General features: G+C 44.4%; 1 protein-coding gene across 4 annotated transcripts in view; it reads left to right on the top strand.

The window, feature by feature from the left end:
• The window catches only part of SLC12A7 (solute carrier family 12 member 7), a 354,616-nt gene that overhangs the window by 316,138 nt on the left and 15,138 nt on the right, over positions 1-23,340 (top strand). For all 4 annotated transcript variants that reach the window (XM_065584171.1, XM_065584173.1, XM_065584170.1 and 1 more), the window contains exon 21: positions 4,623-4,730. In XM_065584171.1, the coding sequence (XP_065440243.1) occupies positions 4,623-4,730 (108 nt within the window). The remainder of the gene's footprint in view (positions 1-4,622; positions 4,731-23,340) is intronic.

The following is a 23,340-nucleotide window of genomic DNA, read 5'->3' on the forward strand; positions in this document are numbered from 1 at the left end:
GAGAGGTGAAGGACAGCGAGGGAGCTGACCCGACCAGTTAAAAAAGAGGCACCCCGGGTAAAACTAGCAGTACCAAGCCCTAGAGCTCGGGTGACTGGGCCACCAGGAGGGCCCAGGTGGAAAAGGAGAGGGGCTGAAGGCCCACCAGAGGCCACAAAGAGTTGGAGCACTAAGGGGGAAAGAAGATTGTGATGTTAGACTGCCCAAACCAAGAGACCAGGGAATGCCTAGGGCTCCATACAGATGTTATGCCGGCGGGGCGTGAGGACACATAGCTGCACAGTGTCCCAATGCCGAGGAGCCTATGCAGTGTAACCTGGGGAACTGGGCAGACCCATACTCCCTAATCCACCTTGTGGGGATCTCACTAACCCCACATATGAACACCAGACCAGTGAAACTAAATGGGGTAGAGACCACGGCACTGGTTGATTCGGGGAGTGCTATCACGCTTATCTCAGGGAAGCTCGTGAAGCGTAGTCAGCACCTTTAGTACCTCTTCCCATCATAGAGGTCCCCTTCGTGCGAATAGCCATGGACCTAGTGGAACCCCTGGAGAAGATGGCTCGGGGCCACCAATATATACTTGTTGTTTTGGACTATGCTACTCGCTACCCAGAAGCTGTCCCCCTGTGGAACATGGCCTCTAAAATGATAGTGAAAGAGCTGGTGGGGATCTTTGCCCGAATGGGGTTACCGAAGGAAATATTAACAGACCAAGGGACTCCATTTATGTCTAAGTTAATGAAGGACCTCTGTACACTGCTCCATATACATACCCTGAGAACTTCAGTCTATCATCCGCAGACTGATGGATTGGTAGAAAGGTTTAACCGAACCCTCAAGGCTATGATAAGGAAGGTGGTAAGTTGGGACAGGAAAGACTGGGACACCCTACTCCCTTACCTTATGTTCACTATCCGGGAGGTACCTCAGGCCTCAACTGGGTTTTCCCTCTTAGAGTTATTATATGGGCGTCACCTCCATGGCATACTAGATATCGCCAAAGAGATCTGGAAGAGGAACCCAATGAGGGGAGAAATATAATAGAACATGTATTCCAGATGCAAAACTGGATAGCCCGGGTCACCCCTATTGTATGGGAACATTTGAAAAAGGCTCAGGAGGCCCAGCGAACCCATTACAATCGCCAGGCAAAAGTCCGACAGTTCCAACCAGGGGATCAGGTGATGGTGTTGGTACCCACGGCAGAAAGCAAGCTTCTGGCCCAATGGTAGGGGCCCTATGAGGTGGTTGAACCTGTGGGGGAAGTAACCTACAAGGTGCGGCAGCTAGGAGGCCGGAAACAAGTACAGATTTATCACATTAACCTCTTGAAACCTTGGCACCAACAAGAGACGTGTGGTGGCCCAAGAGGCCCCGATCCAGGGAAATAACCTACATGAGCAGATCAGAATATCCCCTCATCTGACACCGAACCAGAAGAAGGAGGTAACTGAGATGATCAACTGGTACCAGGACAAGTTTTCAACCAAACCAGGCCGGACCACTGAAGCATATCACCACATTATCACAGACCCTGGGGCAAAGGTAACTTTAAGACCCTACTGGGTCCCAGCGGCAAAAAGGGAGGAGATCAAGGCAGAGGTAAAAAGGATGTTGGAACTAGGAGTCATTGAAGAATCCCACAGTCAATGGTCGAGTCTGATTGTGTTGGTGCCCAAACCCAATGGCACCACTAGATTTTGTAATGACTTTCGCCAGCTGAATGAGAGATCCAAATTTGATGCATACCCCATACCCCGCATTGATGAGTTAGTTGACCACTGGGCAATGCCCGATTTTTGACAACCCTTGATTTAACAAAGGGATACTGGCAGATTCCCCTTGACAAAAATGCAAAAGAAAAGACGGCATTCTCTACACCAGAGGGACTGTTTCAATATACTGTTCTTCCTTTTGGACTGCATGGGGCATCTGCCACCTTCCTGCGTCTCATGGACAAGCTTCTGCGGCCCTATAATGGTTATGCAGCTGCATACCTGGATGACTGGGAGACCCACTTGGAAAAGGTGGAAGCGGTTCTGGACACACTAAGATGGGCCAGGCTCACAGCCAACCCAGCCAAGAGTGCTATGGGGCTAGCTGAGGCTAAATACCTTGGCTACATTGTAGGAAGGGGCATGGTCAAGCCCCCACTAAACAAACTAGAGGCTATCCAAAATTGGCCCCGGCCAAATCGGAAAAAGCAAATCCGGGCATTTCTGGGTGTGGTGGGGTACTACCGACGATTTATTCCCATTTCGCTACGAGAGCGAGTCCCCTGACAGACCTGATAATGGTGAAGTGGACTGATGCTGCGGAGAACGCATTCACGGATCTACGGACAGCCCTCTGCAATAACCTCGTGCTTATAGCCCTGGACTTCAACAAAGAATTCATTTTACAAACAGATGCATCTGAAGTAGGATTGGGAGCTGTCCTATCTCAGATAGTCGGAGATGAAGAACACCCAATCCTCTACCTCAGTAGGAAACTCCTCCCGAGAGAGCAGAAGTATTCCATGGTTGAGAGAGAGTGCCTAGCTGTGAAATGGGCCATGGAAACACTACGTTATTACCTTCTGGGATGACAGTTTACCCTTGTGACTGGCCATGCACGAAATAAAGAGAAGAACACAAGGGTGGCCAGATGGTTCCTGTCCCTACAACCTTTTCAATTCACCATACAACACCGGGCTGGAAGCCACCGTGGCAATGCGGGTGGCTTGTCATGGGTACACTGCCTGATGTCCCAAGTTGCCCAACCCCGTGGTGTTGAGTGGGGGTGGGGGATATGTGACAAGGTCAGGCCAGATGGCTACAGGAGAGTGGTAGAAGGCAGATATACTAGTCCCAGATTAAGTAGATCCCTTTTCCCTGGGTAAGGTAACAGGGGCAGTTCCAGAACAAGCAGGAACTTGCTGGAACCAAGTAAGGCAGGCAGGCTAATTAGGACACCTGGAGCCAATTAAGAAGAAAGTGCTAGAATCAATTAAGACAGGTTGGCTAATCAGGGCACCTGAGTTAAAAAGGACTTCAGTTTGTAGCGTGCATGTGAGGAGCTGGGAGCAAGAGGCACTAGGAGCTGAGAGTGAGAAGGCATATTGCTGGAGGACTGAGGAGTACAAGTATTATCAGACACCAGGAGAAAGGTCAGGTGGTGAGGATAAAGAAAGTGTTGGGAGGAGGCCAGAGGGAAGTAGCCCAGGGAGTTGTAGCTGTCGCGCAGCTGTACCAGGAGGCACTCTAGACAGCTGCAGTCCACAGGGCCCTGGGCTGGAACCCAGAGTAGAGGGCAGGCCCAGGTTTCCCCCAAACTTCACAACTCCTGAGGAGGAATTGAGAAAGGAGGAATTGACCTGGACTGTGGCTTCTACCAGAGGGCAAGTCTCTGGGCTGTTTCCTGACCCACATGGTAAATCTTTGAGGCGAGCAAATCCGCCAATAAGTGCAGGACCCACCAAGGTAGAGGAGGAACTTTTTCACAATATTTTTAAAGTCTTTTTACTCCTGTATTTTGAAAGGGTAGTCCATCTTGTTTTGTGTTTTTTGTGAATTTTTCAGATTTGGTAATGTGTTTACAGTAATGAAGAAGAAATTGCTGTCTTCTGGCATTTACTAATTTCAGTATAAATTCAGGTGATCCTTTCAAAATCATGTTAAAGTCATTCTTTTCAGAGATTCATTTTGAGTAGTGATTTACCTCATGAGTTCTTTAGAACTGCCACACATATATTTGCAAAATATTACTTTCTTATAACTTCTTTGTGCTCCTTATTTGCCAAAATGCCTATTTTCTGCTTTCTTTTTTGTTTTGTGTGAAATAACTATTTCTGGTATTTCAGTTTGATTAATGCCACTATTTCTTCCAGCCATAACAACCTCAGTTAGAATATTTTACTAATTTGTAAGAGCATATTTTAATAGATATGTTTATTTATTTTGTTCTCATTAGGAATGTTATATCTATTTTGTTATATAGTTACACTTAATTTTTGTTCAATGTCTCAGGACACAAAGGACCATATTCTTTATTAAAGTCTTGCCTCTTTACCCTTCTCTGGTGCACAAGAGGACTGCAAATTGTGTGGAATCAGCTCCCCAGGAAATACCGCTGGTGTTAGCTTGTTCCCTAGGCAGTGTAGAGCTTGTGTCAGTTCTGCACCACCACCACTCCCCTCACAGCCCTCCTACCATTGGAGGCATGCTAGAGGTGCAGTTACAAGCCTGTGCACTAGAGGGGTTGGGGCCAGAATACAGGAGCTGCAAAGATGGTTTAAAAGGCGGCTTTTGGCCCATCCTTGTTCCTGCAGTCAGTATAAGAACAGACCAATGGAAAGTCTTAAATTTTTCTGATATGATACAGTGTCTAGTGACATATTTTTGAAGGAGTATTTTAATAGTGTGTAGACTTGAAAATTAGAATTCCAAAGCATTGAAAACAGAAGATATTTACCAAATATAGACTTGGAAATACTGTTAGGATGTAAATGAACACAAATTAAAGCAAACCCAAGGATGTTACCCAAATGATGGGGGGGGGTGGAGGGGGTCGAGGGGGGAGGAAAGGGTTGTAAATGAGATTTTTCTCCTTTTAATGACGGCATACTTATTTTGCAGTTTGAAAATGATATTTCAGCATTCACATATGAGAAGACTCTTATGATGGAGCAGAGATCTCAGATGTTAAAACAGATGCAGCTGTCTAAGAATGAAAGGGAAAGAGAGGTAAACTATTTAACTTGACTATAAATTTTATGAAAACCAAGTATAAGCAAGTGGAAGTGGTAATGCTAGGACATAATCTCTAACAATTTCATAACAAATAAATAAAATAAAATAAAACCTCTTTTGTTATGAATTTTGTACTAATTTATCGGTTGTAAGAGAATATTTGATTTACTTTATCTTTTTGTGTATGAGTCATTAGTATTAGCTCTAAACAATACTGAAATAGTAGAATTACTACAGTTCCAGCATAACTACAGCAGTAGCTTAAAATACTGCACTAACAGCATCTGTGTTTGCATGCTTGTCATCAAACATATCTATCTTCCTGGGTTTTAAGGATTTTAAAAATTTAACTGAAGAATTTTAAACTATATTATTTTGAGTTAAATAGTCTATGCAACCTTATATTTTTCAGTAATACTATTTTTGCTATCACATCAGCGTTTGAAATCTGCAATTGTGACAAAACAATTAAGAAAATGACACTATAGATCTAACATATAGCAAGGATTTTTAATGAATCCGTAAACTCTGAGGTTGTACCCTATGACTGGAGAATTGCTAATGTAGTACTGTGACATTACCCAGGATACAATTTGGACTGTTGAACAGCTGTGTCCACTTTAATCTCTAGTCTGGGGTGCCTTTTAATTTGCTTTGCTGTTAGAACAGCCACTCTTGGCCTGCTCACACAGCCTTCAGCATGCAAATTCACTCGCAGCTAAACACATGAGCATGCTGACCAGTCACTCATGAATTACATACAGGGTGACATCTGCAAATTCTTAGTGTCAGACTTTACCTTAGAGATTTGCATCTTGTGCTGTCCAGCACACTACTGAACAATGCAAGCTCATAGAAAGTCTGTCATTTCTTCAAATAAAATGTTATATGCACCAGTCTTGCTATCCGACTGTCTCTCATTTTTATATCATCCTCCCCCTTTGAGGATTACCCCCAGCTGGGGTGTAGGCAACATATGGTCTCTTGTGGATGTGAGGGTTGAACCATCTCCGTGATGAAATGTAAATTTCTTGTTTACACCTTCCTGTTGATGAAGAATGGCACTTATAGCTGTTCAACACCTGACTGGGTGCTAGGGTGTCTTTGTCTCTGAAAAACTGTTTTGTGCCTGCTTGTCTTAACTTTGGAGCATGTTATAACAATGATGCATAGTAGAATCTAATAACTTCTCATATAATATTGATAGACACATTTTGCCAGGGCATCAATATTCAGCAGATTGAGTTTTCAAATGATTTCTCACAAGACATACTTTATACAAAATTTATCATAGTCTTGTAAGTGTGATGACCAAAAAAATATAGAACGTCACAAGTACCTATTTTTAAGAAAGGAGAGAAAAGTGATCCGGGAAACTACAGGCCTGTTAGTTTGACCTCAATTGCATGCAAGGTCTTGGAACAAATTTTGAAAGAAAAAGTAGTAAAGACATAGAGGTAAATAGTAATTGGGATAAAATACAACATGGTTTTACAAAAGGCAGATCATGCCAGACCAACCTGATCTCTTTCTTTGAGAAGATAACTGGGTTTTTCTAGACAAAGGAAATGTACTAGATCTAATCTACCTGGATTTCAGTAAGGCAATTGATACAGTTCCACATGATAAATTATTAGTTAAATTAGAGAAGATGGGAATTAATATGAGAATTGAAATGTGGATAAGGAACTGGTTAACGGGGAGACTACAACAGGTCAGACTGAAAGGTGAATTCAGACTGGAGGGAGGTTGGTAGTGGAGTTCCTGAGGGATCAGTCTTGGGACTTATCTAACATTGTTATTAATGATCTTGGCACAAAAAGTGGGAGTGTGTTAATAAAATTTGCAGATGAGAAAAAGTTGGGAGGTATTGCCAATACAGAGGAGGACCGGAATATCACACAAGAAGATCTGGAGGACCTTGAAAATTGGAATAATAGAAATGGGATGAAATTTAATAGTGCGAAGTCATGCACTTAGAGACTAACAACAAGAATGTTTGCTATATGCTGAGGACTTATCAGATGGAAGCAACAGAGGAGGAGAAAGATCTTGGTGTACTGGTTGATCACAGGATGATTATAAGCCGCCAATGTGATGCAGCTGTGAAAAAGGCTAAAGCAGTCCTAGGATGCATCAGGAAAGGTATTTGCAGTAGAGACAGGGAAGTGTTAGTACCATTATACAAGGCACTGGTAAGACCTCATCTGGAATACTGTCATAGAATCATAGAATATCAGGGTTGGAAGGGACCACAAGAGGTCATCTAGTCCAACCCCCTGCTCAAAGCAGGACCAATTCCCAAGTAAATCATCCCAGCCAGGGCTTTGTCAAGCCGGGCCTTAAAAACCTCCAAGGAAGGAGACTCCACCACCTCCCTAGGTAACGCATTCCAGTGTTTCACCACCCTCCTAGTGAAATAGTTTTTCCTAATATCCAACCTGGACCTCCCCCACTGCAACTTGAGACCATTGCTCCTTGTTCTGTCATCTGCCACCACTGAGAACAGCCGAGCTCCATCCTCTTTGGAACCCCCCTTCAGGTAGTTGAAGGCTGCTATCAAATCCCCCCTCATTCTTCTCTTCTGGAGACTAAACAATCCCAGTTCCCTCAGCCTCTCCTCATAAGTCATGTGCTCCAGACCCCTAATCATTTTTGTTGCCCTCCGCTGGATTCTTTCCAATTTTTCCACATCCTTCTTGTAGTGTGGGGCCCAAAACTGGACACAGTATTCCAGATGAGGCCTCACCAATGTCGAATAAAGGGGAACAATCACGTTCCTCGATCTGCTGGCAATGCCCCTACTTATACAGCCCAAAATGCCGTTAGCCTTCTTGGCAACAAGAGCACACTGTTGACTCATATCCAGCTTCTCGTCCACTGTGACCCTAGGTCCTTTTCTGCAGAACTGCTACCTAGCAATTCGGTCCCTAGTCTGTAGCAGTGCATGGGATTCTTCCATCCTAAGTGCAGGACTCTGCACTTGTCCTTGTTGAACCTCATCAGGTTTCTTTTTTTGGCCCAATCCTCTAATTTGTCTAGGTCCCTCTTTATCCAATCCCTACCCTCTAGTGTATCTACCACGCCTCCTAGTTTAGTGTCATCTGCAAACTTGCTGAGAGTGCAGTCCACACCATCCTCCAGATCATTAATAAAGATATTAAACAAAACCAGCCCCAGGACCGACCCTTGGGGCACTCCGCTTGAAACCGGCTGCCAACTAGACATGGAGCCATTGATCACTACCCGTTGAGCCCGACGATCTAGCCAGCTTTCTATCCACCTTACAGTCCATTCATCCAGCCCATACTTCTTTAACTTGGCGGCAAGAACACTGTGGGAGACCGTATCAAAAGCTTTGCTAAAGTCAAGGAATAACACATCCACTGCTTTCCCCTCATCCACAGAGCCAGTTATCTCATCATAGAAGGCAATTAGGTTAGTCAGGCACGACTTCCCCTTCGTGAATCCATGCTGACTGTTCCTGATCACTTTCCTCTCCTCTAAATGTTTCATAATTGATTCCTTGAGGACCTGCTGATTTTTCCAGGGACTGAGGTGAGGCTGACTGGCCTTTAGTTCCCCGGATCCTCCTCCTTCCCTTTTTTAAAGATGGGCACTACATTAGCCTTTTTCGAGTCATCCGGGACCTCCCCCGATCGCCATCCATTTTCAAAAATAATGGCTAATGGCTCTGCAATCTCACCTGCCAACTCCTTTAGCACCCTCGGATGCAGCACATCCGGCCCCATGGACTTGTGTACGTCCAGTTTTTCTAAATAGCCCCGAACCACTTCTTTCTCCACAGAGGGCTGGTCACCTTCTCCCCATGCTGTACTGCCCAGTGCAGCAATCTGGAAGCTGACCTTGTTCGTGAAGACAGAGGCAAAAAAATCATTGAGTACATTAGCTTTTTCCACATCCTCGGTCACTAGGTTGCCTCCCTCATTCAGTAAGGGGCCCACACTTTCCTTGATTTTCTTCTTGTTGCTAAGATACCTGAAGAAACCCTTCTTGTTACTCTTAACATCTCTTGCTAACTGCAAGTGTGATTTGGCCTTCCTGATTTCACTCCTGCATGCCTGAGCAATATTTTTATACTCCTCCCTGGTCATTTGTCCAATCTTCCACTTCTTGTAAGCTTCTTTTTTGCGTTTAAGATCAGCAAGGATTTCACTGTTTAGCCAAGCTGGTTGCCTGCCATATTTACTATTCTTTCTACACATTGGGATGGTTAGTTCCTGCAAGCGCAATAAGGATTCTTTAAAATACAGCCAGCTCTCCTGGACCCCTTTGCCCTTCATGTTATTCTCCCAGGGGATCCTGCTTATCTGTTCCCTGAGGGAGTCAAAGTCTGCTTTTTTGAAGTCCAGGGTCCGTATTCTGCTGCTCTCCTTTCTTCCTTGTGTCAGGATCCTGAACTCGACCATCTCATGGTCACTGCCTCCCAGGTTCCCATCCACTTTTGCTTCCCCTACTAATTCTTCCCAGTTTGTGAGCAGCAGGTCAAGAAAAGCTCTGCCCCTAGTTGGTTCCTCCAGCACTTGCACCAGGAAATTGTCCCCTACACTTTCCAAAAACTTCCTGGATTGTCTGTGCACCGATGTATTGCTCTCCCAGCAGATATCAGGGAGATTAAAGTCTCCCATGAGAACCAGGGCCTGCGATCTAGCAACTTCTGTTAGTTGCCGGAAGAAAGCCTCGTCCACCTCATCCCCCTGGTCTGGTGGTCTATAGCAGACTCCAACCACGACATCACCCTTGTTTCTCACACTTCTCAACTTTATCCAGAGACTGTCAGGTTTTTCTGCAGTTTCATACCGGAGCTCTGAGCAGTCATACTCCTCTCTTACATACAACGCAACTCCCCCACCTTTTCTGCCCTGCCTGTCCTTCCTGAACAGTTTATATCCATCCATGACAGTACTCCAGTCATGTGAGTTATCCCACCAAGTCTCTGTTATTCCAATCGCTTCATAGTTCCCTGACTGTGCCAGGACTTCCAGTTCTCCCTGCTTGTTTCCCAGGCTTCTTGCATTTGTGTATAGGCACTTAAGATAACTCATCGATCATCCCTCTTTCTCAGCATGAGACAGGAGTCCTCCCCTCTTGCACTCTCCTGCTTGTGCTTCCTCCCAGGATCCCATTTCCCCACTTGCCTCAGGGCTCTGGTCTCCTTCCCCCGGTGAACCTAGTTTAAAGCCCTCCTCACTAGGTTAGCCAGCCTGCTGGTGAAGATGCTCTTCCCTCTCTTCGTTAGGTGGAGCCCGTCTCTGCCTAGTAGTCCTCCTTCTTGGAACACCGTCCAATGGTCGAAGAATCCAAAACCTTCTCTCCGACACCACCTGCATAGCCATTCGTTGACTTCCACGATTCGATGGTCTCTACCCCAGCCTTTTCCTTGCACAGGGAGGATGGACGAGAACACCACTTGCGCCTCAAACTCCTTTATCCTTCTTCCCAGAGCCACGTAGTCTGCAGTGATCCGCTCAAGGTCATTCTTGGCAGTATCATTGGTGCCCACGTGGAGAAGCAGGAAGGGGTAGCGATCTGAGGGCTTGATGAGTCTCGGCAGTCTCTCCGTCACATCGTGTATCCTAGCTCCTGGCAAGCAGCAGACCTCTCGGTTTTCCCGGTCGGGGCGGCAGATAAATGACTCAGTCCCCCTGAGGAGGGAGTCCCCGACCACCACCACCCTCCTCCTCCTCTTGGGAGTGGTGGTCATGGAACCCCCATCCCTAGGACAGTGCATCTTTTGCCTTCCAATCGGTGGAGTCTCCTTCTGCTCCCTTCCCTCAGATGGGTCATCTAGTCCACTCTCCGCATTAGTACCTGTAGAGAGAACATGGAAACGATTGCTCACCTGTATCTCCATTGCTGGTGCATGGACGCTCCTCTTTCTCCTTCTGGAGGTCACATGCTGCCAAACCTCTAGACAATCCTTCTGTCCCTGCTGCGCCTGCTCTGAATCTTCAGAACATTGTGGCCGTAGAAGCATCTCCTGACGTCTGTCCAGGAAATCTTCATTTTCCCTTATGCAACGCAGAGTCGACACTCGTTTCTCCAGCCCTCGAACCTTCTCTTCCAATATGGAGACCAGCTTGCACTTTGTACAGACAAAGTCGCTTCTGTCCTGTGGAAGAAAGACAAATATGGCACAACCTGTGCAGGTTACAACAGGTGATCGCTCACCTTCCATATCACCATCCTCTTAAGAACTTCCTCAACTGCTGCAGGAACTACTCAGAGAAACCTGCAGATGAAAGCCTCAGTGCGCTCTCCCCAAGCGAGCTCCCAGGCAAACTCCCGCTGTTAGCCTCTGCTGTTCGCCGCTCAGCTGGTTCGCTGCTGACTGCCTTTATATACCAGTCAGGCCCACTCAAGGCCCACCTGGAACAAAGCACTCCCAATTCACACTTTTCAAACAAACAAGCAAGCAATCAAGCACACGGTCAAACTGACCAACTGTCCCAGCAGCAGACACTCAGATACTCACCAACACAGCCCCCCCTAATGCAGCACTTAGCGTACCTCCTCTTGGACAGCTCCCAGGCAAACTCCCGCTGTTAGCCTCTGCTGTTCCCGCTCAGCTGGTTCACTGCTGACTGCCCTTATATACCAGTCAGGCCCATTCAAGGCCCACCAACACAGCCCCCCAATGCAGCACTTAGCGTACCTCCTCTCGGACAGCTCCCAGGCAAACTCCCGCTGTTAGCCTCTGCTCTTCGCCGCTCCAGCCTCTGCTCTTCGCCGCTCCAGCCTCTGCTGTTCGCCGCTCCATGTGTGCAGTTCTGGTCTCCCATGTTTAAGAAAGATTAATTCAGACTGAAACAGGTGCAGAGAAAGACTACTAGGATGATCAGGTGAATTTGAGTCTCCTACCTTATGAGATGAGATTCAAAGAGCTTGGCTTATTTAGCCTAACCAAAAGAAGGCTGAGGGGAGATATGATTGTTCTGTGTAAATACACCAGAGAGATAAATACTGGGGAGGGAGAGTTGTTGTTTAAATGAAGTGCTACTGTTGACACAAGAACAAATGGATATAAACTGGTCATCAATAAGTTTAGGTTTCAAATTAGATGAAGGTTTCTAACTATCAGAGGAGTGAAGTTCTGGAACAGCCTTCTAAAAAAAGTAGTGGTGGCAAAAACCTAACTTGATTCAAGACTGAGCTTGATAAGTTTATGGACGGTATAGTATGATGAGACTGCTTACAATGGCATGTAGCTGATCTGTGACCGCTAGCTGAAAATATCTCTAATGGCCAGTGATTGGACACTAGATGTGGAAAGCTCTGAGTAACTACAGAGAATTCTTTCCTGGGTGTCTGGCTGTTGGGTCTTGCCCACATGCTCAGAGTCGCCATATTTGGGTTTGGGAAGCAATTCTCCCACCCCTCCCCAGTCAGATTGGCCGAGACCCTGGGGTTTTTTGCCTTCCTATGCAGCATGGGGCATTGGTCACTTGCAGGTTTAAATTAGTATAAATGGTGGATTCTCTGTAACCTGAACAGGTTTCAGAGGAGCAGCCGTGTTAGTCTGTATCCGCAAAAAGAACAGGAGTACTTGTGGCACCTTAGAAACTAACAAATTTATCCGAAGAATAAATCCGAAGAAGTGGGCTGTAGTCCACGAAAGCTTATGCTCTAATAAATTTGTTAGTCTCTAAGGTGCCACAAGTACTCCTGTTCTTTCTGTAACCTGAAGTATTTAACGCAGCCAGAGGTTAGGGTCTTTTACAGGAGTAGATGGGTGAAGTTATGTGCCTGCAATGTTTAGAAGGTCAGACTAGATTATCATGATGGTCCTTTCTGGCCTTAAAGTCTGTGAGTCTATAATATTTTAACATTTTTAATTTAATTTACTACAGGAAAAAAATCATGGCAAAATTGTTTCATAGCTTTATTCATAAAAATGTATTTTTAAAATAAAATATATTCAGGCAACACTCTGGATTTTGGCACATATCTGCACCATTTCTTCAATCCGTAAGTGAAAATCTCTTAAATTAATTTCTGCTGTTTAAATCTCAATATTCTTGAATAATATTATGAACCTCAAATGCTCTCTTATTCATACAGGTAAAAAAATACTCCTTTCTTCTTTTTTTAAGTTCACACTTATATGATAGTGTTGTCATCTTCAAAGCACATGCATTCATTAATGCTCACAACATGCCTATGAAGTAGGGAGATATTATTCCTTTTTAACAATGGAGAACTGTCATGCACAGGTGAGATGGCCACTTAGTCAGTCAGTGGCAGAGATACCAGTCTTGTATTAGAGAAAACTGCCTCTCTGACAGAATAAGCCCTCTTGTATGTTTCCTGTATGAGAATGAATTCTGGAATTACTTTATAGTCACTTCACATGGAAAAGTCATATTCATGTTAACTTATTCAAAGTAATAATAAGTTCATAAATATTTATAACATTGCATAGAAATACAGTCAAATGAAAGTTCTGTCACATATAATCCTAGTTTAGAAGGGGGCTTTGAATAGTAGTTGCCACATGGGAAACATCATTAAGCAGGGTGTTCGTAGTGGGGCTACACAGGAATCTGTTCTAAGCATAACATGGTTCAATATTTTTATCAGTGATCTGGAAGCAAATTTTAGGGAGGTACAAAAGTTGGTGGAGTGGTAAATAATGATGACGACTGGACAATCATACAGAGTGAACTGAATCGCTTCATCAGGTGGGCCCATTCACACACAATGCATTTTCTAACACAACAAATGCAAGCCATGCATCTAGGACCAAAGAATGCAGAACTTACCTACGGAATGGGTGACTGTATCCTGGAAAGCAGTGACTCTAGAAAGGATTTAAGAGTCACAGTAGACAATTAAAAAAGAGCTTCCAGTGTGATGCTGTGGCAAAAAGGGCTAATGTGATTCTTCAAAGAATAAACTGGGGGAGTAGGAAAGTGATTTTACCTCTGATGCAGCATTAGTGAGACTGATACTGGAATACTGTGTCCAGTTCCAGTATCCCCACTTTAAAAAGGATATTGAAAAATTTAAGATGGTGCAGAGAAGAACCACAAAAATGATTTGAGGGCTAGAAAAAATGCTCTAAATAGAGATTTAAGAAGCTCAGTCTCTTTAATTTAATCAAGAGGTGACTTGAATACACTGTATTCAACAGAGGTGGGCAAACTACAGCCCACTGGCCACATCTGGCCTTCGGAACTCTCCTGCCTGGCCCCTGAGCTCCTGCCCCGGGAGGCTAGCCCCTGGCCCCTCCCCTGCTGTTCCCCCTCCCCCGCAGCCTCAGCTCGCTCCACCGCCGGCGGGGCTCCGAGCTCCTAGGGCAGTGAAGCTGCAAAGCCCGGCCTGACCCTGTGCTCTGTGCTGCGTGGTGGCATGGCTGGCTCCAGCCAGCCAGCGTGAGTACCTGTCCTGGTGCTCTGGCCAGAGTGGCTGTAGCACCGCCAGCCACTGGTACTCTAGGCAGCGTGGTAAAGGACAGGGAGCAGGGTGGGTTGGATAGAGGGCAGGGGAGTTTGGGGTGGTGGTCAGGGGTGGGGGTGTGGATAGGGGTTGGAGTGGTCAGAGGGCGGGGAACGGGGGGGGGGGTTGAATGGGAGCAGAGGTCCCAGGGGGCAGTCAGGAAGGAGAGGGGGGGTCAGATGGGACAGCGGGGGGCAGTCGGGGCAGGGGTTCTGGGTGCGGTCAGAGAGAAGGGTGGTTGAATGGGGTAGGGGTCCTGCAGGGGCATTCAGGAATGAGAGGAGGGGTTGGATGGGGTGGCGGGGAGCAGTCAGGGGACAGGGAGGGGTGGATGGAGCAGGGGTCCCATGGGGGCCATTAGGGGACAGGAAACAGGGGGTTGGATGGGGCAGGAGTCCCGGGAGGGCCGTTGAGGAGCAAAAAGCAGGAAGGCTCGGATAGGGGGCGGTAGGCCACAGGCACAGCCTCCCCTACCCGGCCCTCCATACAATTTCGGAAACCCAATGTGGCCCTCAGGCCAAAAAGTTTGCCCGCCCCGGTGTATAAGTATCTTCACAGGGCGAAAATACCAAATAATAATCTAATCTAATATAGCAGAGACAGTTGTAATTAGAACCAATGACTGGAAGATAGACAAAAATCTGTGCCTTGTTTCTAATTTGAATTTAATAGTGAGGGTGATTAACCATTGAAACAAACTACTGAGGGAAGTGGCGGATGACCTGTCTGGTGAAGTCTTCAGATCACGACTGGATGCCTTTCTGGAAGACATACTTTAGTCAAACTATAGTTATTGGACTCAATACAGGAATAACTGGATACAATTCCATGATTGGTGTTATACAAGAAGTCAAACTTGACTATATAATTGTCCTTTCTGGCCTTAAAATATATTCAATTTTTCTTCTTTTTTCTTGGTCTCGTTTGTGGTTGTGTTTAATGTAAAAACACATTGGGTCTGGAAGCCTCCAAATGATTTCCCATTTCCTGCTTCTTTTGTTGATGGCTTGTTCTCTCCCCTTCCAAAACAGTATATCCCATATGGTGATATGAATCTTATATGTAGATGATTGCATTCAGGCACCTAATATAGTAACACTAATGTGTCTTTGTGACAGTCTACACAATTATATTCACCACTTTTATAGAATTATGACAAATTTTGCACAAAGTATGCATTGGGAGGTATCATTTGAAAACTCATAATCTGCTGAACATTATTTTCCTGGTAAAATGTGTGTACCAGCATTAAATGTGAAGTTATAAGATTTTACTGTACAATATTGCTGTAACATGTTCCGGAGTTAGAAAGGCAGACCCAAACCAGTTATCCAGAGACAAAGGCACTCTGTCACCCCAGGTAGGTGTTTAAATGGCCATTCTCTGGCAGGGGAATGCATGAACAAGAAATTTTTCATTTAATCATAACAACAGTTCAAACCCCATGTCCACAAGAGACTGTTTGGTCAACATGACTCAGCAAGGATGTTTCTAACACAAGGAATTGAATTATAAGGGGCGGGGAATGCTTGACTTCTCTCTCCTCCTTCATTTGGGGAGGGATAGCTCAGTGGTTTGAGCATTGGCCTGCTAAACCCAGGGTTGTGAGTTTGATCCTTGAGGGAGCCATTTAGGGATCGGGGGCAAAAATCTGCCTGGGGATTGGTCCTGCTTTGAGTAGGGGGTTGGACTAGATGACCTCCAGAGGTCCCTTCCAACCCTGATATTCTATGATCTCTGCTCATGACATCAATGACTCTTAAAGACCTGTACTGGGGGCGGGGGGAAGAGTCCTGGATGAAAGAAAACTCAGCCAGGGGACTGCAAAACTTCTTCGAGAGATGTCCCTGTTGGGGTTCCATTCCAGGTGTTGGTGTGTCCCTGCGCCGTTGCTCAGAGATTTTGACAGCAGTACTCATACCAGTCGTGCACGCACAGAGCCTGTCCCACGCGCTGAGTGTGCCTTAATGGTATGCGTGCGCGGCCGGTCTCCTTAGTTCCTTCTCTACCGTCCCCGGCCTGAGACGGATCTCAGCAGACTCGTTAGAGAATTTCTTCTCTCCCTTGTTCAACTCTTTTCTCTCTTAGTTTAGCTTACCCGTAATAGTTAGATACCCTTTTCCTTTTTCTTTTCTTTAAAACAAACAAAAAACATTTTTTTTTGTTCTTGTCAGCGCAGCTGCTTCTGACATGCCTGGCTCTCCAGGTTTTAAGTGCTGCTCTAACTGTAATGATGCCATCCCTCTTTCAGATGGCCACTCTAAATGTATTAAACATTTGGGGGAGTCCCACATGCCCCAAAAATGTGCCCACTGCAGCAAGTTAAAATCCAGGGCATGCAAAGACAGGGAGCTGAGGTTAAAACTGCTCCTGCTGCACAAATCTCTTGGACCAGCCTCAGACCCGGGCTCCAACTCTGTTGTACACCGCAGTTTCCCTGCTTCAAAGAAACAAAAGAAAACTTCAAAAAAGCATCAGTCTCTCTCACCCGCAAAGGGTATTCACAGGGACAAGACTTTGCTGGGTAGATCCACTGCTTCCCTCCCGGTGCTCCCCTGGCTGAGTACCTTTGATGCGCCAGGCTCCTCTGGTGCTGCGCGAATCCTGCCTGTGGCGGTCACCCCAATCCCTGGTGCCAAGGCTTGAGGTTTTCAGTTGCCTGCCTCTCACACGGCACCGTTCGGCACTGCAATGGAAGTGGTGCCGACATATACTAACCTGCCTGACCCCCCTGCAGGCTCCTCTCACTCTCCCAGCACCATCAGCCTTTGAGCTAGCCGGCAGTGACGGAAGGTTCAGGACATCGGTGCAGAGGAACCTCTCCTCACAACAAATTCCTCTCACGCAGCCCTCCCCTCACAGAGGCGCTACTGCACTGCAGTTCACACAGTCAAGGGACCTGCTGGTGGTACCTAGCTTGCAGTCACCCCTACTTAACAACTACTTCTCTCCGAACACTCAGGCAAGGTCTGCACAGCTTTCCTCCAGTGATGAGGAATCTGGGGTGCAGGGAGAATTGTCACTTTATCAGATCTCCTGTCCACAGACCCCAATCAAGAGAGGTCATAGAAAAGCTACCTCGTCCTACTCCGAGGGTCCTGCCCCATACTGCATGAACCCTTGGATGGCACCACCCAGGCCCTTCCCACCACAGTGGCGATATTGGGCTCCATGGGCCCCTTATATTCGGGGGCTAAACAACCAGTGGGGCAACTGGACGATTGAGATGCTAAAGGAGCACTCAAAGATGATAAGGCCATTGCAGAGAAACTAAATGAATTCTTTGCTTCGGTCTTCACTGTTGAGAATGTGAGGGAGATTCCCAAACCCAAGCCATTCTTTTTGGGTGACAGATCTGAGTAACTGTCCCAAATTGAGGTGTCATTAGAGGAGGTTTTGGAACAAATTGATAAACTAAACAGTAATAAGTCTCCAGGCCAGATGGTATTCACCCAAGAGTTCTGAAGGAACTCAAATGTAAAATTGCAGGACTACTAACTGTCATCTGTAACCTATCATTTAAATCAGCTTCGGTACCAAATGACTGGAGGATAGCTAATGTGACGCCAGTTTTTAAAAAGGGCTCCAGAGGTGACCCTGGCAACTACAGGCCAGTAAGCCTCACTTCAGTACCAGGCAAATTGGTTGAAACTATCGTAAAGAACAAAATTGTCAGACACATAGATGAACATAATTTGTTGGGAAATAGTCAACATGGTTTTTGTAAAGGGAAATCATGCCTCACCAATCTACTAGAATTCTTTCAGGGGGTCAACATGAATGTGGACAAAGGAGATCCAGTGGATATAGTGTATTTAGATTTTCAGAGAGCCTTTGACAAGGTCCCTCACCAAAGGCTCTTAAGCAAAATAAGCAGTCATGGGATAAGAGGGAAGGTTCTCTCATGGATTGGTAACTTTTTAAAAACTAGGAAACAAAGGGTAGGAATAAATTGTCAGTTTTCAGAATGGAGAGAGGTAAATAGTGATGTCCCCCAGGGATCTGTACTGGGCCCAGTCCTATTTAACATATTCATAAACGATCTGGAAAAAGGGGTAAACAGTGAGGTGGCAAAATTTGCAGATGATACAAAACTATTCAAGATAGTTAAGTCCCAGGCAGACGTGAAGAGCTACAAAAGGATCTCACAAAACTGGGTGACTGGGTAACAAAATGTCAGATGAAATTTAATGTTGATAAATGCAAAGTAATGCACATTGGAAAACATAATCCTACTATACATATATAATAATGGGGTCTAAATTACTGTTACCACTCAAGAAAGAGACCTTGGAGTCATTGTGGATAGTTCTCTGAAATCATCCACTTAATGTGCAGCGGCAGTCAAAAAAACTAACAGAATGTTGGGAATCATTAAGAAAGGGATCGATACAGAAATCAGATTGGGGGATGAATCACACTTTCCTCATTGGAATGGACTCATTGCAACAAGAAACAATTGGGCCTGCTAGAAATCTTCCCTTTTTTATTTTATTTTTTTTGTTTCAGAAAAAAATTGGAAAAATCGTAAAAAAAAAAAAAAAAAAAAAATCAAAACAAAAAAACCTCTAAATGAAAAATGGTGAGACACTTGGGTTGTCCACAAATACAGTTTTTCAGTTTATGCCTTGTTTCTTGAAAGGGGGGATAGCTCATGTTTTATTTCGTCTGTCTCTCTATCTGCCTACTGTTATTCACACTTAGGGCTGATCCACACTAAGCCCCCAGTTCGAACTAAGATATGCAACTTCAGCTACATGAATAACGTAGCTGAAGTCGAAGTATCTTAGTTCAAACTTAAAGGTACTTACCGCGGGTCCACACGTGGCAGGCAGGCTCCCCCGTCGACTCCACCTACTCCTCTCACGGAGCAGGATTACCGGCATCGACGGCGAGCACTTCCGGGATCGATTTAGACAAGACGCAATAAATTGATCCCAGAAGATCGATTGCTTGCCGCCGAACCAGCGGGTAAGTATAGACGTACCCTTAGTATTTATTTGAGAAACAGGAAAAAAGTTAAGCAGCAGAATGGAATAACAATAATTTCTTTCTGTGAGCAGCATACCTTCTGATTCTGTCTACCCTGATATGATCAAAATGTCTAGGCTGGAAACAACTTCCTACCCCTAGTATCTGACTGACTGAGTTCTTGTTTGTATATATGTAGTGTAGGTGTAGCTGTGTCGGTCCCAGGATATTAGAGAGATGAGGTAGATCTCATCCACCTTGTCTCTCTTGCTTGTATATAGTAGCATAATGGGTAGTTGCAGGCTCAGTGTTTCTAACAAAGTTTTTTTAAGTGGTTCTGTAGCATTGGAAGATCTCTGCTGGAGGATTGTGTTGATAAATTTTATAGTCAACTGCTTGACCACACTTCGGTTTGTTACTTTGTTATGAAATACACTCAAGAGACCAAATAACCAATGTCACTCAGGTTTATTAATATGGTACAAGAAGAAGGTTCTATATGATACCAATTTCTGAAGAGCAGTCCTATGCAGCAATGTTACATTCACCTTACGAAGATGTGCTCCCTAAAGTTATGCCTCTAAAGCCATCCTTTTATGTTTACCAGGAAAAGGTACCATATACATCATCTGAAACTGGGTTTAATTAATCAGTTTTCTACCTTGTTGGTTTCTGGTATCATGGTGTATCCCCTTTGTCTTTTGTTTGAACCCAGACATTCCAGGTCAGGATGCACCCTTATCTTTGTTCTGAGCACATGCACTCCAGGTACTCAGGGGCATGAAGGTTTGTGTGGGTAACGCCTCTCCTGTTGCCATGAAGAAATAATTATCTATCCTGGTTTTATTATCTACTCAAATGAAGTCTTACTTCAGCTAACGCATAGTGTGTGACAAAGTTCCTCCGCTATCTTGGTGGGTCCTGCGCTTATTGGCAGATTTTCTTACCTCAGAGATTCACCATGTGGGTTGGGGAACAGCCCAGAGACCTTCCTCTCTGGAAGAACCCACAGTCCAGATCAATTGGAAGGTTTGGGGGGAACCCGGGCCCACCCTCTACTCCAGGTTCCAGCCCAGGGCCCTGTGGACTGCAGCTGTCTATAATGCCTCCTGTAACAGCTGCATGACAGCTACAATTCCCAGGGCTACTTCCCCATGGGCTCCTCCAAACACCTTCCTTATTCTCACCATAGGACCTTCCTCCTGGTGTCTGATAACACTTGTGCTCCTCAGTTCTCCAGCAGCACACCCTCTCCCTCTCAGCTCCTTGCACCTCTTGCTCCCAGCTCCTCACACTCTCACCACAAACTGAAGTGAGCTCCTTTTAAAACCCAGGTGCCCTGATTAGCCTGCCTTAATTAATTCTAGCAGCTTCTTCTTAATTGGCTCCAGGTGTTCTAATTAGCCTGCCTGCCTTAACTGGTTCTAGCAGGTTCCTGATTACTCTAGTATAGCCCCTGCTCTGGTCACTCAGGGAACAGAAAACTACTCATCCACCAACCAGTATATTTGCCCTCTACCAGACTCCTGTACCCCACTGTCACAAGTGTTATGGGACACTTAGCATAAGAGTACAGGATTATAACAAAGCCAGTTTGGGCTGTATAACTACTATACTATAATACGTACACTTAAATGCTTGGAATATATATTGTGGGTAGTATTATCAACATAATATATATGTATACTAGCCAGTTTATGGGTGTTTGGAGTGTAGCCATGGACCAGAGCTCCATCCCCAGCTCTGTATTGGCCCTGATGGCTGTGGAAAAAGAAGACATTCTCACTGGTTGAGAATCAGAAGAAAAATCAGAAGATAAATTGCTCAGAGAAAGGAAGTCATGGTAAGACTTTCTTTCAAGTAAGATTTCATGAGACAGAGTAACAAATGCTTTCATAAAATCCAAATATATAATGGAATTGCATTCCCTTCACCCACAAATTTAGTTTTAATTTAAAATAGGCAATTAAGTTAATCTCCCAATATAAAATCATTATAAACTCAAATTTGTTATTGCTCTTGGTTCCATTATATACCTATGCCGAGATTTTCAGAATGTGCAAAGCATTCATCAGTGCCCACTGAAATCAGTGAGAGCTACATGGTGCCTTAGGCTTTTGAAATTCAGGGCACTTTTTTTAGGGGCTTAATTAGGCTCTTAAATCCATAATTTGAGGACCAGCATTTTCTAAAATTTTGGTCTTAGTGGTTTTGTTAATATTTATTCCATTATTTTACATCTGATAGAAGTTTGTTCTATGGTGTGCTTACTGCCAAGATCTTCCGCTTTTGGAAATGGGTATTACATTTGCTTTTCTCCTTTCATTCTTCTCTCTCAGACAATGACTTTTTAAAAATAATATTTTAGTGGTGTAGTAAATTTAGGAGCTAAGATACATATCCAGGTCAAATTATTTGTATATGTGTGTATTTTAAAATTTTCTTGTAACTTCTTGTTATTATTATATTATAATAAATTATATTGTATTTCCTTGTTTGTTTTTCCATCATTTCTTTGTTGACAGATTTTAAAAGGAGTTCAGTATTTCAGCCACTAATATCATCCTCCTACTCATTTACTAGTGGCATATATGTTTTTTTTCTCTAGTACTTCTCTTCTCCTCCCTACAGTATATTTATAAAAGCCTTTGATTTTCCTCTTTGTCTCTGTAGCTTGTATTAATAGATTTTGTTTTTTCACTGCCCTTATTTTTGTCTTCCACAATTAATTAATTCTGAATATTCTTGTTTGGTTGCATCTTCCCTCTATCGTTTGCAATTTAGTCAGTTTTCTTGCCCTCAGATCTCAGAGAAGTTTTTCATACAGACATATTGGCCAATTCTTGTTTCTTGAATTCTTCTTTTTAGAAGAATTAAAATAGAGTTAAAATATAGTATTTGCTAGGATTCCCCAACCTCCTTCAATATGTGTGCTTCTGTCACCTTGATAAAATAATCCTATTTAATGGGCAAGACCTTTTAAGTGTCTTTTGAACCTTTAGAGGAGTGTGTGTATGGGCGGGGGGCAGGTGTTAAATGAATTAGAATGCATAGCATCAATATAATGTGGATGAGGTTAGGAAAGGAAGAGAAATCCTTGTGGTTGTATTTGATTTTGTTGTTGTTGTATTGTGATAGTGAACTGTCACATGGGTGGGGAAAAACCCTGAAACAAACATCTGCAGATGGTGAGCTACCCCCAAAATTAGAACTAGAGTGTGGTGCAACTGGCTCTTTTCAACCATCACTCCACTCGGGGGGCTTCTGGGAGTGAGAGGGGCCTATATAAATCAGACCCATCTCATTCCAAGGGGTATGGGCAGGAAGAGGAGAGGCATGATGGAGGCTGCTGAAGGAGTGTCAAGTGGAAACAGCTCTAGAAGGGGAGTTTTAAAGAAAGCACCAGACCGGTGTCAGAAGAAGGGACACCTTGGAAAAGAAGGTACTGAATTTGGGAGAGTTTGGGTACAGACTGGAGCCTATTTTCCAATAAAGACGTTGAACATACTCAGCGAGCATGGAAAACTGATAGGGAAATGGGAATAAAAGTAAATGGGTATAGATGGTGCTTTTTAAGAACTGCTACATTGTCTGACTTCCTCCCTCCCCCATTTCTGTGGTGGTTAGGTGATCTTGGCCTGCTCAAGCAATATCCTGGTGACATGCACTTAGAACTGGTTGGGAAATTCCTTTGGCATGGTTTCAGAAAACCAAAATGGCTTCAATTTTCAACAAAAACAACAACAAAAAACTTGATAAAAAGGAATTTCTTTCCAAAAAGTTTTTTTTAATTAGGCCTATGTACAACAAGAATATCTTTTTGACTCTTCCCTGAAAATTGAAGAGTACAATAGTGTGAACTTTTTTTTTTTTTTTAAACAAATAGGTTTGGTTGGAGGAGAGGAGTTGTTTTACTTTTAATCAATATATTTTTAAAGAATAGCTGTATTGTGATTTTTTAAAAATACAAGAAAAGTTACAAAATATTATTTGTTTTACCATATGAGAAACAGTACAATAAAACCTACACAAACTTGATGGCACATTAGCAATTGAGGAAGATGGCACTTTGGAATTTGGGGCTAATAACCATGCAAGGTGGATGCTGGTGCCTGTGCAGAAACCAACCCAATAGAACAGCTTGCTGGATCATGATATGAGTAATAAAGCCAAA

This window comes from Chrysemys picta, chromosome 2, assembly GCF_011386835.1.
Source record: "Chrysemys picta bellii isolate R12L10 chromosome 2, ASM1138683v2, whole genome shotgun sequence".
Lineage (NCBI taxonomy): Eukaryota > Metazoa > Chordata > Testudines > Emydidae > Chrysemys > Chrysemys picta.